Genomic DNA, 14,715 nt, shown 5'->3' with positions numbered 1-14,715 from the left:
TAGCCTAGCTTAATGCCAGAGAGAGGGGGAATTTGCAGGAAAGTGCTTGGATCTTCATTTCTGTCTTGGCACTTAGAGCAGCACTGCTTGCTGTTTCCCTTGAGGGGTGAGTGGCATCAGAGCTCATCCATGCGTACAGATACTCCTGTAGAAGGAGGGGCAAGTTTACATGTGTAGTCGACAAATAGTAATAGTACAGCTTAATTTGGTGAACCACAGCTAGATAAAGCATGTATTTGCCTGCCTCATTAGGTGTAATAACTCAGTTTCTCTAATTTCTGTATTTAACAGAGTCATTGTTTTATCTCAGGAGAGGTGCCAACTCAGTAGGATTTTCCCCTGTTTTGGTTAGTTCCACCAGAGGGCGCCCAAATACAGTCTTTCTCATTCAGCTCTTACCTAGATTTGTGGTCTTCAACCTTTGTTGTTTGTGTACCCCCTTGAAAGAATGTTTAAAAGCTGTGTATCCTCCGCTTTTAAGTTTATATTGAAAATGTTTCATCGTTAAGTGTTGATAAAGATTTTGTTTCTAATGTATTGTAAATATTTGACATTTTAAAAGAAAGCTATTAAAAATAAATCCATTATGCCACTCTTAAATATATCCAGTGGAATAGAGAGCAGTGCTATTCTTTCTGCTCTTTAAAATTGAATTGCCATTTATACTGTTTAGGATAAAATTCAGTGGGGGTAGTTTATATATTTTCATAATTAAAAGGCTTTCTGTTAATATGACTATTAGGCTTTTCTGCCACAAAAACTTTACATGTAAATTTGAAAATTTAAAGAATTGGTTTTCATAACGATTTGGGGAAACTGTGTGAAGGGTGTGTGGAACCTCTGGACTGTTTTGGTAACTTCCAATGAATGTATAGTTACCTCGAAGAGTTTTTTTAAAAAAATATATTTTTCCTGTGACCATAAGGATCTGAGTATTAACAAATGATATCTTGTCAGTTGAGTAACATATTAACAATTACTCTTTTCACACAGTTGAATTTTGATAATGTTCAAACCCGAAAAGTAAAATGTTTATAGAGTTGTGTCTCTTAGATGCCCTGATTGCAGGAGCCTTCATGGGCACCCCTCTGTTTACCACCCCCTCTATTTGACACCCAGGCGTGTTTACCTCCCCTAGCTGTGTGCCCTGTGGTCAGATTTGGGACAGGTGAGACTTGTGGTTGTGAAGGATGGAGTGAAAGGGCAGAAAAGCCCCAGGAGGACATAGGGAACTGGGGTTTGGAAGCTGAGGTTTGGAAATTGATTCCCAGAAAACGTGCTCACATCCCCCCGAGTAAGTCTCTGTGAGCCCCAGAGTCACCGTCACGCAGATTTGAAGACCACTGACGTCTAGCTGCAGTATAGACGTTATTATCTTCACTCTGGGAAGCCAGTGTGACAAAAAGAGACTGACAGAACAGAGTAGAAAAACTTCCAGTTTATCATTTGGACTTCGCAATCCAACTTGCGTATTTGTCCTTGGGCTTCCCCCTTCCCTAGCCTCTTTTTTTTTTTTTTTTGGTTTTTCAGCCCAGTTTCCCTTATGGAGATAGAATCAGTGATTAAGGCACTCGGTTTCCTCTGAGAAATCAAGACTAATAGCCCCTTCTCAGAACTGTTTTTGTGATCTAGGGATTGGATTAAACAGCAAGTTTAGGTGCAGTAGAATTGGCAGAAATAGCAGCAAGGCCATCTGCTTTACATCTGCTTTCCAGCCACAGGGTAGGACTCTCAAGAGCTCTCCTGAGTCAGGGAGATCTGAGCCTGGTACTGCTTACATGCACCTTCCTGATGCATGCGGTCACCGTACCGTGCACTTGATTTACGTGACTTACTTTAAAAGGCCCTGTGAGGTCTGCATTGCCACCATAGTTTATCAAATCCAAGAAGCCAATAGTTATATAATGTGCGTCATTATTTTATGCTCCACTATTGAACTGTGACACTTTATTTTCACTTAGAATTTTTGTCTTATAGTGACTGAAAGAACTCTTTTAGACTTTAGACAGATTTTTATTGGGTTGGCCAGAAGGTTCATTTGTTTCTTTTCTGTAGCATCTGAATGAACTTTTTGGCCAACCCAGTGTTATATCACTCTTGTTCATACCTAGGAAAAACAGCAAAATAGGTAGACTAAGATACCCCTGAAAGCATCTCACTCTCAGACTAACACTCTGGTCGTCCCCATTCACCATCCCATGTACCCTTGCTGACGCTCGAACCATTCCCTGTGCAGTCAGAGGCATGTCATGAGAGGGCCCCACTGTGGTCCCGGGGTTTTTTCCAACTTCTGATCTCCATTCTCCAAGTTGTAGTGCTGGTACTTTCTTGTCTTATCAGAGGATGTCTGTGGAAAGATTTTTCAGGCAAGAGCCAGGACTCATTCTTTGTAGAAGTGGTTTGTTGACTAAAAGTCAAGCGGTTGTAGTCGCCCAGCCATGAATTCCTCCAGGATTACATACATGGAAACTGCTGTCTGGCCTAGAGGCACCCTAAAGTCAGAAATGGTAAAATGTGAAAATAAAGTGCATTTTATTTATTTTATTTTATTTCAACGCACATTTTAGAGTCATTTAAATAAAATACTATTCATACCTTACAGTGAGGAAACAGGCTCAGAGAGGTCAAGTGATTTGACCAAGGTCACACAGCAGGTCAGTACTATGTATGCAGCTTCACTGCTATACCCTTACCCACCTTCATGAATAGTGCAGGAGCCCCCATGAGGGGAGCTATCCTTTCCTTCTCTTTCCTTCAGTCTCTGTCTTTTTTTCCTCCCTCATACTCTCTCTTTCTTCTGTCTAAAGAGGCCCAAGTTCTGATGGTTGTAAAGAAGCAATTTATTGCTGAGGAAACTCTAAAAGGAAGAGAGGAGAGATGCGTGAGTTGGGTTTTTGTTTTGTTTTTCCGTTTAGATGTGCTTTTCATAATTTAAGCTCTTCTAGAAAAGAGACACAAGTGAGACAACATCTTTGGAATAGTTATCTCAGCAGATTAAGATGGTTTAGCCCTTGGGAGTTTGAGAAGCCTTTGGGAATTTGATGCAAGCTGTGGTCCTCTTTCTAGAACAGTCAGCATGCACTCAAGAGTTAGAGCTTTCTGAAACCAAGCCTTCCTCTTCCAGAATGTTAGCCTTGGCCGGAGACAGGCAAGACTCTAGGGTCAGCAGTGTCAAAGGGAACTTGGTGGGATGACGGAGCCCTTCTGTGTCTGTGTTGTCCAGGATACTAACCCTAGTCACATGTGTCTGCTGAGCACTTGAAATGTGGCTGGTGCAACTGAGGAAATGAATTTTTAATTTTATTTAATTGAAGATTAAAGAGCTACATGAGGCTACCGGCAGTTGGTACAGATTTGCATGACAGCTAATTCACCACGTGGCCTGAGTATCAGTGGTAAAATGATGGAAGTACTTTCTTAGAGGTGGTTCCCAGTGTTCTGTTCTAGCAGCATGGCTTTATAGTTTTGTATTCGACCTTATTTTTCCTTTCAGCCTTGTCTGAAAAGTAATGGATTCTTGAGAATCTGTTCACGAAAGTATACTTACTATTTGTTCAGAAGTGAAAGCTGGAACCTCTGCTTCCCAAGCATATGAGTGTTTCTTTGGGATGTAATTTTCTTCCTTCTCTTTGTTTCAAGGAAAACCAGCATTGGAACCACCTGATTCAGGATGCACAGAAGCGTGGTGCCATTATTAAGACTTGCAACAAAAACTATAGACACGATGCAATGAAGATTCTGAAACGCAGGCCCGTACTGCAGAGAAGTCTGACTCACCCTCCTGCTATCACCCCAGAGGTGTCCAGACCCCAGGGCAGAGTGCCCAGCAACAAGCTAGACAGTGAATTTGCCAAGATGTCTCTTGCTTCTTCCCTGTACCCCTCACCCTCTGAGTCCAAAGAAGCCACTGTCACTGTTACTGCAAAGGACCCTGAAAGGCCACCCCTTCAGGACTGGCTTCGGGACCCACGACTGCTTAGGAGGATGGGCTTGGGCAGTGAAGCCAAAGGGAAGTGCCTCTGTGAGCTGCAGCCCTCGAGCCCCCGGTATCCTGGAGCAACGCCTCCCTCTGGAGAGCCAGGCTCCCCTGGAAGTCACCAGGATGTGACCAGTATCAGGCAGCAGGCCCCCGCCAAGGGAGCTGCTGTGAACAACCACAGACCTCATATGCAGTGTGATCCTCCAGCTGCTAGTACCAATACTTCCACGAGTGAGAGAAGATGTGCCCAGGAAGGGGAGGCACTCAGCCACAGGAGGGAGACCAGGGCCTTCACCAAGGGGGATCAGGAGAGGCGTGGCTCTCTGAGCCACCACACAAAGAGGAACTCAGGCTGGGACGAGAGGGGACTGGAGGAGGAGGACAGTAGCTTGAAGAAGAGGAAGCTTTTGTAGTGGAGCCAAATGAGACTGTCAGCCACAAGCATTACTGCACATTTCAGATGACCAGCTAGTAGGACTGTCCAGATAAGATTATTTTTTTTTCCTTAAAGGAGTTTGTGTGCTGTTGGAAAACAGAAAATGTATCCTAACACATGGGCCTCTTGGTCATCTTCAGTACATTTTGTCAGTTGCAAAAGCTTTCAGAAGGCATTTGTGTATCAGTAATAATGTCCTCGAAGTCGAAGACTTAAAATGTTGATCTCTTGTTCTTCTGTAGGAAAGGTCAGACTGGAGGATTTTAAGAGGATGCTGTAAAAGTTGGAATGTATATTTGTATAGCAAATAACAGAATCCTCTTAAAATTTAATCTGGTAGACAGCTTTTCTTTCCCCTGCTTAAAATGTTAATCATTTTCAACGGAACCAACCTTATATTTAAAAAAAAAAAAGATGGGAGCAGGGCAGTTCCTTTCAGAGATTGTTGTAGCAAACAGACGTTTTTAACAGCCCAGGTGGCCTGAGAGAAGTGAGTCAATGCGTTGGGTCAGAGTCCTGTTAAACCAACTGGAGTGTCCTGGGCAAGACCCTGGGAAGCAGAGCTCTGTTAGGTGAAGTTCCACTCCTGCACCTTTTTAGACGAGGCACCTTGGCACAGGATGTTACATTTCTGTGATGAGTTTGTCTGCCCATTGTAGTCAGCACGTAGTTCTCTAGCTAAAATTCTCATTCTTCGTGAGATAGAAGAATGTGAAATGAAAGAATAATTCTTGAAATGTCATTCAGATCCCCCCAGCATATTGTGAATTTCCTGCAACTGGTGGGTTACAAATCCAGTGGTTGCCAAGTATTGGAGCAGTGCTGGGGTGGCTTGTGGAAGCCTGGGGATCACCAAGAGAATCCAACTCATGAAAATCTGGATGTTTAACATCTTCCCAAGGGATACTGGTCACCAGGCAGCTTGAGAACCAGTTAGGGCAGACCAGATACAATATTTTAGGCAGGAGAGAAACATCCTCTAAAAAGCGAAGGATGGGAGAGGAGTGCAAATGCTTGGGAGTTGAGAACAGGGAGAGAGTTGACAGATTGCCTGTCATCTTTGGAAACCATCGTAAGTTGACACAAATACACCGCTGTGGTGGAAGATCTGGTTAGAGGGGTTGTGCTTCTGTGAAAGGAGGTGGCCATGGTGGGTGGTGATTTGAGAGACTTGATGGAGGGCAGGGCTGCCTAATGTCAAAGTCCAGTTTTCCAAGCGCACACACACTGATGTTGAGGTATCACAGACTGAGAATCTGTGTTAGTAACAGTTGACCATTGTTTGAACTAGCGGTTTGTAGTGAATGCTTTGCAGCCCTAGTTAATTTGGGGGAGAAAGCATGCATTCCTGAAGACGAATGTGCACCATTTGAAACTTTTTCAGTCATCTGCTTTTTAAGCAAAAAGGGCTTTGTGTTCATCAGGAATTCTACTGAAGCAGGTTATTAAGAGCTTTCAAAAAAAAACATTTGGTTGCCAAAGGTTTAAGCATGCTACTTCTTTGTTACCCTTGTCCCTCCCTCTGGTTTCCAGACCTCTGCTGATGGGATTGAACACTCCTGTCACTCGGGGAGCACGTGCTCTGTCCCCACAGTTAGCCCCTGCTCCCTGTTGACAGAGGCGGGCTGAGCCCCACTCTGGGTAGGGGCTTCGTAAGCTTCCTGCCTGGCCTTTGGCAAGAAAGCTCATTGTTTCTTTAAGTTTACTTTCCTGCTATCTTGGTAAAATGCTTCATTTAGCAGACACTTGCAGTGACAATGTAGAGAATCTAAAACCTGTAAGCTTAGAGAAGAGGCATGCTGGAAAGAGCTGGGGTCAGGAACTTCTCCCACTCCGCTCACACAACACGTGAAGTAAGTGCTCCCCACCGTACGTACTTTGCTGCCCCACCCAAACGATGTTATTTCCAGTTAAGTTTGGTGCCTGTTCTCACACGTTGTGTTCACTTTTGGTCCACCTTCCACCTGGTCTGGCAACGTGAGAATTAGTGCATCATCTCTGGTAATGAGCAAGCCTGTGTCCTGACAGCCTCTCCCAGCAGGAAACAGTCATACCTGACATTGCATTGGAATCGATTGGTGGTTCCTGTTGATGTATGTATTTGCATGAAGCATTTCATATGTACAGTGTGGCCTTTCCTGATGTGGCTGTCATAGCAGTGTTGTTGATTGGTGGTTAACCTTACTGCAGGTGAAAAATGCAGCTGTTAGTTTCGTCCTTGCCCTGGCGTTAAAGAAAGTGGCCTTCTTTCAGTCTTAGTTCTTTGAACATGCATATATTGTACTTAAAAATTTGTTTTGCTTCTTTGTATATAATTTGCTTTGGATTTACTATGCATAGTTTATTGAGTTTTTGTTTTCATGTATTATCAGGAGGAAATTTGATAAGTACATGTGATTAACCTCCTGTAAATGAGTTTTACAACAAAATTGTACTAAACTATTTTCTAAAGTTAGTTGTACAGATTGATAATTTTTTTGCTGTAGTTTTGATTTGTTCTATGCTCTGAATTCCTAGCTGGGATTTGGCAAGCAATAGCCCTGTTGTCTTTGTTAAAACCTGAACATTAAGGGAAAATGGCAGAATTAAAAGTGGAAACAAGAAAACTGACGTGGTTTAGGAGTTATGTGTTTTTGAATGAAGGTTCAAGGTACTTCCCAGATACTCCATTTAGTCTGCCATTAGATTTATTTTATGCCACAGTTATCTGGTGGGGATTTGTTTTATTCAGGTTTCTCATCCAGTCCACAACCCCAGCTCTCCTTGCTTCTCAGCTGTTCTTGGAATCTTACCCGTAAGGTTGCAGGGTGCACTGTGGCTAGTTGTGGTGTCAGTTACACGTTGACGTTTGGTCCAGAAACGCACGCTCACCTCCAGGCTAAGATTGGGGAGCGGGTGAGAGAGGAGGGATGGATGAACAGTGACCCACGAAAGGAGCTCCCGGGGCGCCAATGGGGGCGCAGGGAATAGATGGCCAAGTTGGGGGTCACCACTGCTGGTTACAAAAGTACAACTCGTTTTATAAAAGCAGTGGCTTCAGGGGGTGCAGTCAGATGTGCTGTGCTCCGCCAGGACATGGGCACCATCAGCTTCGCTGTGCCTCCCACTCATTCCGGATGGAGGCACCAACCACCCACGAGCGTAAAGTGACATACGTGTTCTGGGGCGAGATCAGCTTGCCAAGTGACCTGATGGGAGGTGAGCGCTCTGCGATGGCCATTTTATTTGTGGAATTTGTTACTGCAGCAGCTGGAGCAGTGATTTTTAAAGTCCCTCCTGAGCAACACGCACTGTCACCACCATCTCCTGGGGTTCACCATTTATTTTTTGAGGAATAAATAATTCAGGGAGGAAACTAAAATTTAGCTTCAGCTTAAATAGAATTCCCAATGTTCTGCAGCACCGTGAAGGCTGGTTCTGTACACAGGGGGTCCCTCCATAACTCTGAAAGGACCTGAGTTATCATCACCCTGTCCTGCTGTACAGAAGGCATTTGCCAAGTCAAATGGCATAAATGGTGTCTGCAGTTGGAAGGTGCTCGGAACCACAGGAGCTGCCTTTGTGCTCTCTTCGTTAGAGCTTGGGCCCAGCCGTGCTGGTGGACACTGTTGCCTTTGGTCTAAGGAGTATTGCTGCAAATCAAATTGTTAGTAGTTTTCAGCCTGGGAGGTGCACTTTGGAGTCACCTGGGGGAACTTCAGAAAAATTCCCACTCCCGGGCCCTACTGTAGAATTCCTGATTTCATGGGTCTGGGGGCAAGTACTTGTCGCCTTTTCCTTTTTTAAACTTAAGCTTAAACTCACTCTCAGGTGTTTCCGTCGAGTGGCCAGCCTTGCGGCCTGGCTCCTAAGGGTTCAGGAGGGAGGGGGAGCAGCCTTGGGGCCCATCGGGGTCACGTGTGCCTTCCTCAGTAATGGTCCCCCCACGGGCCCTGAGTGGGGCGAGGCCCGCCACCAAAAACCATCTGGCCATCTCTGCTTTTGTTCAGAAGGAGATTCCCAAGGGCTGCAGAGTGGGGCTGGGGAAGGAGGTCGGGGAATGTATCCAGAGAAAACCATAATTTGAAAAGATACGTGCACCCTGATGTTTATTGCAGCACTATTTACGATAGCCAAGCAACCTAAATGTCCATCCCCAGAGGAATGGATAAAGAAGATGTGGTACATATATACAATGGGATATTACTCGGCCATAAAAAAGAACAAAATAATGCCATTTGCAGCAACATGCGTGGACCTAGAGATGGTCATACTGAGTGAAGTAAGTCAGAGACAAATATCATATGATGTCACTTATATGTGGAATCTAAAAAAATGGTACCAATGAACTTATTTACAAAACAGAAATAGAGTCATAGATGTAGAAAACAAACATGGTTACCGGTGGGAAGGGGAGGAGGAGGGATAAATTGGGAGATTGGGATTGACATGTACACACTACTATGTATAAAATAGGTAACTAGTAAGGACCTACTGTATAGCACAGGGAACGCTTCTTGTTAGTCTGTAACGGCCTCTATGGGAAAAGAATCTAAAAAAGAATGGATATATGTGGATGTATAGCTGATTTGTTTTGCTGTACAGCAAAAACTAACACAACATTTAAAATCAACTATACTCCCATAAAAATTATTTAAAAAAACACAAAACAAAAACCACACTGCCACCATTCAGGTCACAGGGACATCTTATTTGGGTTCCTCTGGTCAGAGGGATGGGTTTTCTATGAGGATTTTCCCACAGTCCCCGCTCACACGGGCCTCTTTTCCTGGTCCTCCAGAAAATTACAAAACATTGCTGCTGCTTCCTTTACCAAATACCCACCCTGGTCATTGCAAGTATCTGAAATAGTTAATTCTGATCTTTTCTTTATAGTCTACTGCCATAAAAAGGCATAAGGGCATCACTGTTTTTTTTAAGTGCATTTATAAATTAAATCTTTTATTTTTTTAAATTAAACTTTTTTAAAGAAAAAATTAGAAAATTTTATTTGAGCCGAATTTGAGGATTCTAACCCAGGAAGAGCATCTCAGAAAGCTCTGAGAACTGTTCCCTAATTTTCTTTTTAAGCCCTTTAATTGCCACCTCTTCTAGTATTTAACCTGATCTAGTGAATCTAATAAACTCATAAACACGGTGAATCTCTAGTTCTTTTAAAAATACCATTTACATACGTACACTAATATGTATAAAATGGATAACTAATAAGAACCTGCTGTATAAAAAAGTAAAATAAAATTCACAATATAAAAAAAGAAACCAGAAAACCTGAGGTTTCTTTTCCTCACATCAAAAAATAATAATAATAAAACAAATAAATATCATTTAATACAATGTTCTTAAATTTTCCATTTAATCCTAAACTGAGTTATTTAGTAGGTTTCTAATTGAAATAACAAAACTAATCTGAGATGAATATGCCAAATTCTCTTCAATGTTAAAAACGAGCCATCAAATACACTTTAACACATACAATTTGATCTAAAAACATCACTATCGTTTTAATTTACTACATCATCTCAGATTTAATTTTCAGTCTTTACAAAGTTAGAAAGCAGCCACTAAGGGAAGTTTTTATCTTCCTGCGTGAATTAAGGTTGGCATCCCAAGCAAGTTAAAAAACAAATATGTGACCTGGGAATGGTGTATGTCCACAGTGATTCTCAGACCACTGATTGGCACAGACCTGGCTCTTAAAACTTTTGTGAAATAAATCATACACATCAGAGTGTATATAAGTGATGTAAAAGGAAAGACATAATAAAATAGACACTCGTGTACCCCACACCCCATCGTAAGTAACGGCACTGCTGACACCTGGAAAGGTCACTCCATGTTTCTTCCAGACACTCCGCCCCACCACCCCCTTCCACCTAGTTGTAACCCGAATTCTGAATTCTGTAGTTTGTATAAAGTTTCACTGCACACCCCCAAATTATATTTACTTAATTTTGAAGTTTATGTGTTATATACAATGGGTATTCTGGAGCTGACTTTTCTCCCCCTCATCCTTATATTTCTGAGATGACTAGCCGTTATCCACTCTTTTTGGGTGGAGGGTAGTATTCCATTTTAGGAACACACCCCAGTTAGCCCGTTCTACTCTGATGGACTTTGGGGTTGTTACTGCTTTTCCTGTCACATTCCTCTGGTACCCACGTAGAAGAGTTTTCCCAGGCAGTGCTCAGACCTTTGTCACGTAGGGACACAGGACAGGAAGGCACTCCAGAGCACCCAGACGTGGATGTTTCTGGGCTTGAGGCTGTGACATCAGAGCTCCAGACAGCAGCACGGTCAGATGCTCCCTTCCCCAGGAAGCAAGCCAGGAGGACTGCATGCCAGATGGGGACTGATTGGAGCCCCGCCCTTTGCATCATAATCCCCTTATCCCACCAGTAAACCCCTTGGTCACAGGAGCCAGACTTTGTGGGTTCCATTCTTAGTAACATAAGTGCCTTGATTGGAGTATTCCTTACCTAGCAATCTAAGGTAGTTAGGGGTCTAGAGACACATCCTGTGGTCCTAGCGATGTTGGAATTACACCCACCTCTCTGGGGCAGAGTTTCAGCGCCAGATGTAAATAGATCCCGGTAGCTGGGAACTGTCCACAATGTTATGGTTAGGTGGGGGTTATAGTTTTTTTTTTCTGTATACGTGTATATATGTGTGTGTGTGTGCGTATATTTGAACAGAGTAAAGAGGCAATGGAACAGGAAGCATAGGAATTCTATGGAATGGGAGAAAAGATTTGCCAACTACATGACAGCTAAGGGACTAATGTCCAAACATAAAAGGACACAATTAAAACAAAAGCTGAATAATCTAATTAAAAAGTTGGCTGAACACTTTAGCAGATATATTCCTCTCATAGGAGACCTATGAATGACCAACAGACACATGAAAATTTGCTCAAGTTCTGTACTAGTAAGAGAAATGCAACATAAAACCACCAAAAGATATCGACTCACACATTTTATAGTGGTCATTATGAAAAAGACAAGACATAAAAGTGTAGTCAAGCATGTAGAAAAAAAGAGAACACTTACAGACTGTTGGTGGGAATGTAACTTAGTACAACCACTATGGAAAATAATTTGGATGTTCCTCAAAATAGTAAAAACAGTACCACCATATAACCTAGCAATTCCATTTCTGAATATACATATTTGAAGGAAATGAAATTTGTTACTTTACTGAGATATTTGCACTCCCTTGTTCACTGTATTAATATTTACCTAAAATATGCAAGGCATAGTCATTAACTATGTCATTGTTTATCAATGGTTAAATGAATCCTTTTAATGTGCTGTTGCATTCTCTTTGCTAGTATTTTGTGGAGGATTTTTGCATCTATGTTCATCAGTGACATTGGCCTGTAGTTTTCTTTCTTTGTGACATCCTTGTCTGGTTTTGGTATCACGGTGATGTTGGCCTCCTAAAATGTGTTTGGGAGTGTTCCTCCCTCTGCTATATTTTGGAAGACTTTGAAAAGAATAGGTGTTAGCTCTTCACTAGTTGTTTGATAGAGTTCGCCTGTGAAGCCGTCTCGTCTTGGGCTTTGTTTGTTGGAAGATGTTTAATCACAGTTTCGATTTCAGTGCTTGTGATTGGTCTGTTCATATTTTCTATTTCTTCCTGATTCAGTCTTGGCAGGTTGTGCATTTCTAAGAAGTTTTCCATTTCTTCCAGATTGTCCAATTTATTGGCATAGAGTTGCTTGTAGCAATCTCTCATGATCTTTTGTATTTCTGCAGTGTCAGTTGTTACTTCTCCTTTTTCATTTCTAATTCTATTGATTTGAGTCTTCTCCCTTTTTTTCTTGATGAATCTGGCTAATGGTTTATCAATTTTGTTTATCTTCCCAAAGAACCAGCTTTTGGTTTTCTTGATATTTGCTGTTGTTTCCTTCATTTCTTTTTCATTTATTACTCATCTGATGTTTTTGATTTCTTTCCTTCTGCGAACCTTGGGGGATTTTTGTTCTTCTTTCTCTTATTGCTTTAGGTGCAAGGTTAGGTTGTTTATTTGAGATGTTTCCTGTTCCTTAAGGTAGGATTGTATTGCTATAAACTTCCCTCTTAGAACTGCTTTTGCTACATCCCATAGGTTTTTGGTCGTCATGTCTCCATTGTCATGTGTTGCTAGGTATTTTTTGATTTCCTCTTTGATTTCTTCAGTGATCACTTCGTTATTAAGTAGTGTAGTGTTTAGCCTCCATGCGTTTGTATTTTTTTACAGATCTTTTCCTGAAATTGCTATCTAGTCTCATAGCATTGTGGTCGGAAAAGATACTTGATAGAGTTTCAATTTTCTTAAATTTACCAAGGCTTGATTTGTGACCCAAGATATGATCTATCTTGGAGAACGTTCCATGTGCATTTGAGAAAAATGTGTATTCTGTTGTTTTTGGATGGAATGCCCTATAAATATCAATTAGGTCCACCTTTTTTAATGTATCACATAAAGCTTGTGTTTCCTTATTTATTTTCATTTTGGATGATCTGTCCATTGGTGAAAGTGGGGTGTTAAAGTCCCCTACTATGAATATGTTATTGTCGATTTCCCCTTTTATGGCTGTTAGTATTTGTTTTATGTACTGAGGTGCCCCTATGTTGGGTGCATAAATATTTACAATTGTCATATCTTCCTCTTGGATCGATCCCTTGATCATTATGTAGTGTCCTTCTTTGTCTCTTGTAATAGTCTTTATTTTAAATTCTATTTTTTTCTGATATGAGAATTTCTACCCCAGCTTTCTTTTGAATTCCATTTGCATGGAATACCATTTTCCATCCCCTCACTTTCATTCTGTATGTGTCCCTCGGTCTGAAGTGGGTCTCTTGTACACAGCATATATATGGGTCTTGGATTTGTATCCATTCAGCTCGTCTGTGTCTTTTGGTCGGAGCATTTAACCCATTTACCTTTAAAGTAATTATCAATATGTATGTTCCCCTTCCCACTTCTTAATTATTTTGTATTTGTTTTTGTAGATCTTTTTCTTCTCTTGTGTTTCTTGCCTAGAAAAGTTCCTTTAGCATTTGCTGTAAAGTTAGTTTGGTGGTGCTGAAGTCTCTCAGCTTTTGCTTGTCGTTAAAGTTTTTAATTTCCCCATCAAATGTGAATGAGATCCTTGTTGGGTAGTGTAATCTGGGTTGTAGATTTTTCTCCTTCATCACTTTAAATATGTCCTGCCACTCCCTTCTGGCTTGCAGGGTTTCTGCTGAAAGATCCACCGTTAACCTTATGGGGAATCTCTTTTGTGTTGTTTGTTTGTTTGTTTGTTTTCCCCTGCTGCTTTTAATATGTTTTCTTTGTATTTAATTTTTGATAGTTTGATTAATATGTGTCTTGGCGTGTTTCTCCTTGGATTTATCCTGCATGGGACTCTGTGCTTCCTGGATTTGATTAAATTTTTCCTTTCCCATATTACGGATATTTTGAACTATAATCTCTTCAAATATTTTCTCAGTCCCTTTCGTTTTCTCTTCTTCTTCTGGGACACATATGATTCGAATGTGGTTCATTTAATATTGTCCAAGAGGTCTGTGAGACTGTCTGCAGTTCTTTTCATTCTTTTCTCCTTATTCTGCTCTGCAGTTTTATTTCCATTATTTTACTTCCAGGTCACTTATCCATTTTTTCTGCCTCAGTTATTCTGCTGCTGATCCATTCTACAGTATTTTTAGTTTCATTTATTGTGCTGTTCATCATTACTTGTTTCTTCTTTACTTGTTCTAGGTCTTGTGAAATGTTTCTTGCATTTTCTCTATTCTATTTCACAGATTTTGGATCATCTTCACTATCATTATTCTGAATTCTTTTTCAGGTAGACTGCCTATTTGCTCTTCATTTATTAGGTCTGGTGGGTTTTTACCTTGCTCCGTCATCTGCTGTGTGTTTTTCTGTCTTCTCATTTTGCTCATCTTTCTGTGTTTGGGGTCTCCTTTTTGCAGGCTGCAGGTCCGTAGTTCCCATTGTTTTTGGTGTCTGTCTCCAGTGGCTAAAGTTCATTCAATGGGTTGTGTAGGCTTCCTGGTGGAGGGGACTCTGGTGCCTGTGTTCTGGTGGATGCAGTTGGATCTTGTCTTTCTGGTGAAAACTTCCAGGTCTAGTGTTGTGTTCTAGGGTGTCTGTGGCCTTATTATGATTTCAGGCAGCCTCTCTGCTAATGGGTGGTGTTGTGTTCCTGTCTTGCTAGTTGTTTGGCATATGGTGTCCAACACCATAGCTTGTTGGTTGTTGAGTGAAGCTGGGTCTTGACATTGAGACGGAGATCTCTGGGAGATTTTCACCATTT

General features: G+C 41.6%; 1 protein-coding gene across 1 annotated transcript in view; it reads left to right on the top strand.

Annotated features, from left to right (window-relative positions):
- LOC308610354 (putative helicase senataxin) overlaps positions 1–4,820 on the top strand; it is a 61,896-nt gene extending 57,076 nt beyond the window's left edge. The window contains exon 21 of the mRNA XM_081259524.1: positions 3,640–4,820. Coding sequence (XP_081115650.1) covers positions 3,640–4,392 — 753 coding nt within the window. The 3' untranslated portion in view covers positions 4,393–4,820. The remainder of the gene's footprint in view (positions 1–3,639) is intronic.
- The last annotated feature ends 9,895 nt before the right edge of the window (positions 4,821–14,715 follow it).

The sequence above is a fragment of the Mesoplodon bidens genome, assembly GCF_964165515.1.
Source record: "Mesoplodon bidens genome assembly, contig: HAP1_SCAFFOLD_528, whole genome shotgun sequence".
Taxonomy (NCBI): domain Eukaryota; kingdom Metazoa; phylum Chordata; class Mammalia; order Artiodactyla; family Ziphiidae; genus Mesoplodon; species Mesoplodon bidens.
The sequence above is the reverse complement of the archived record's forward strand: the minus strand, read 5'-3'. Positions and strand labels throughout refer to the sequence as shown.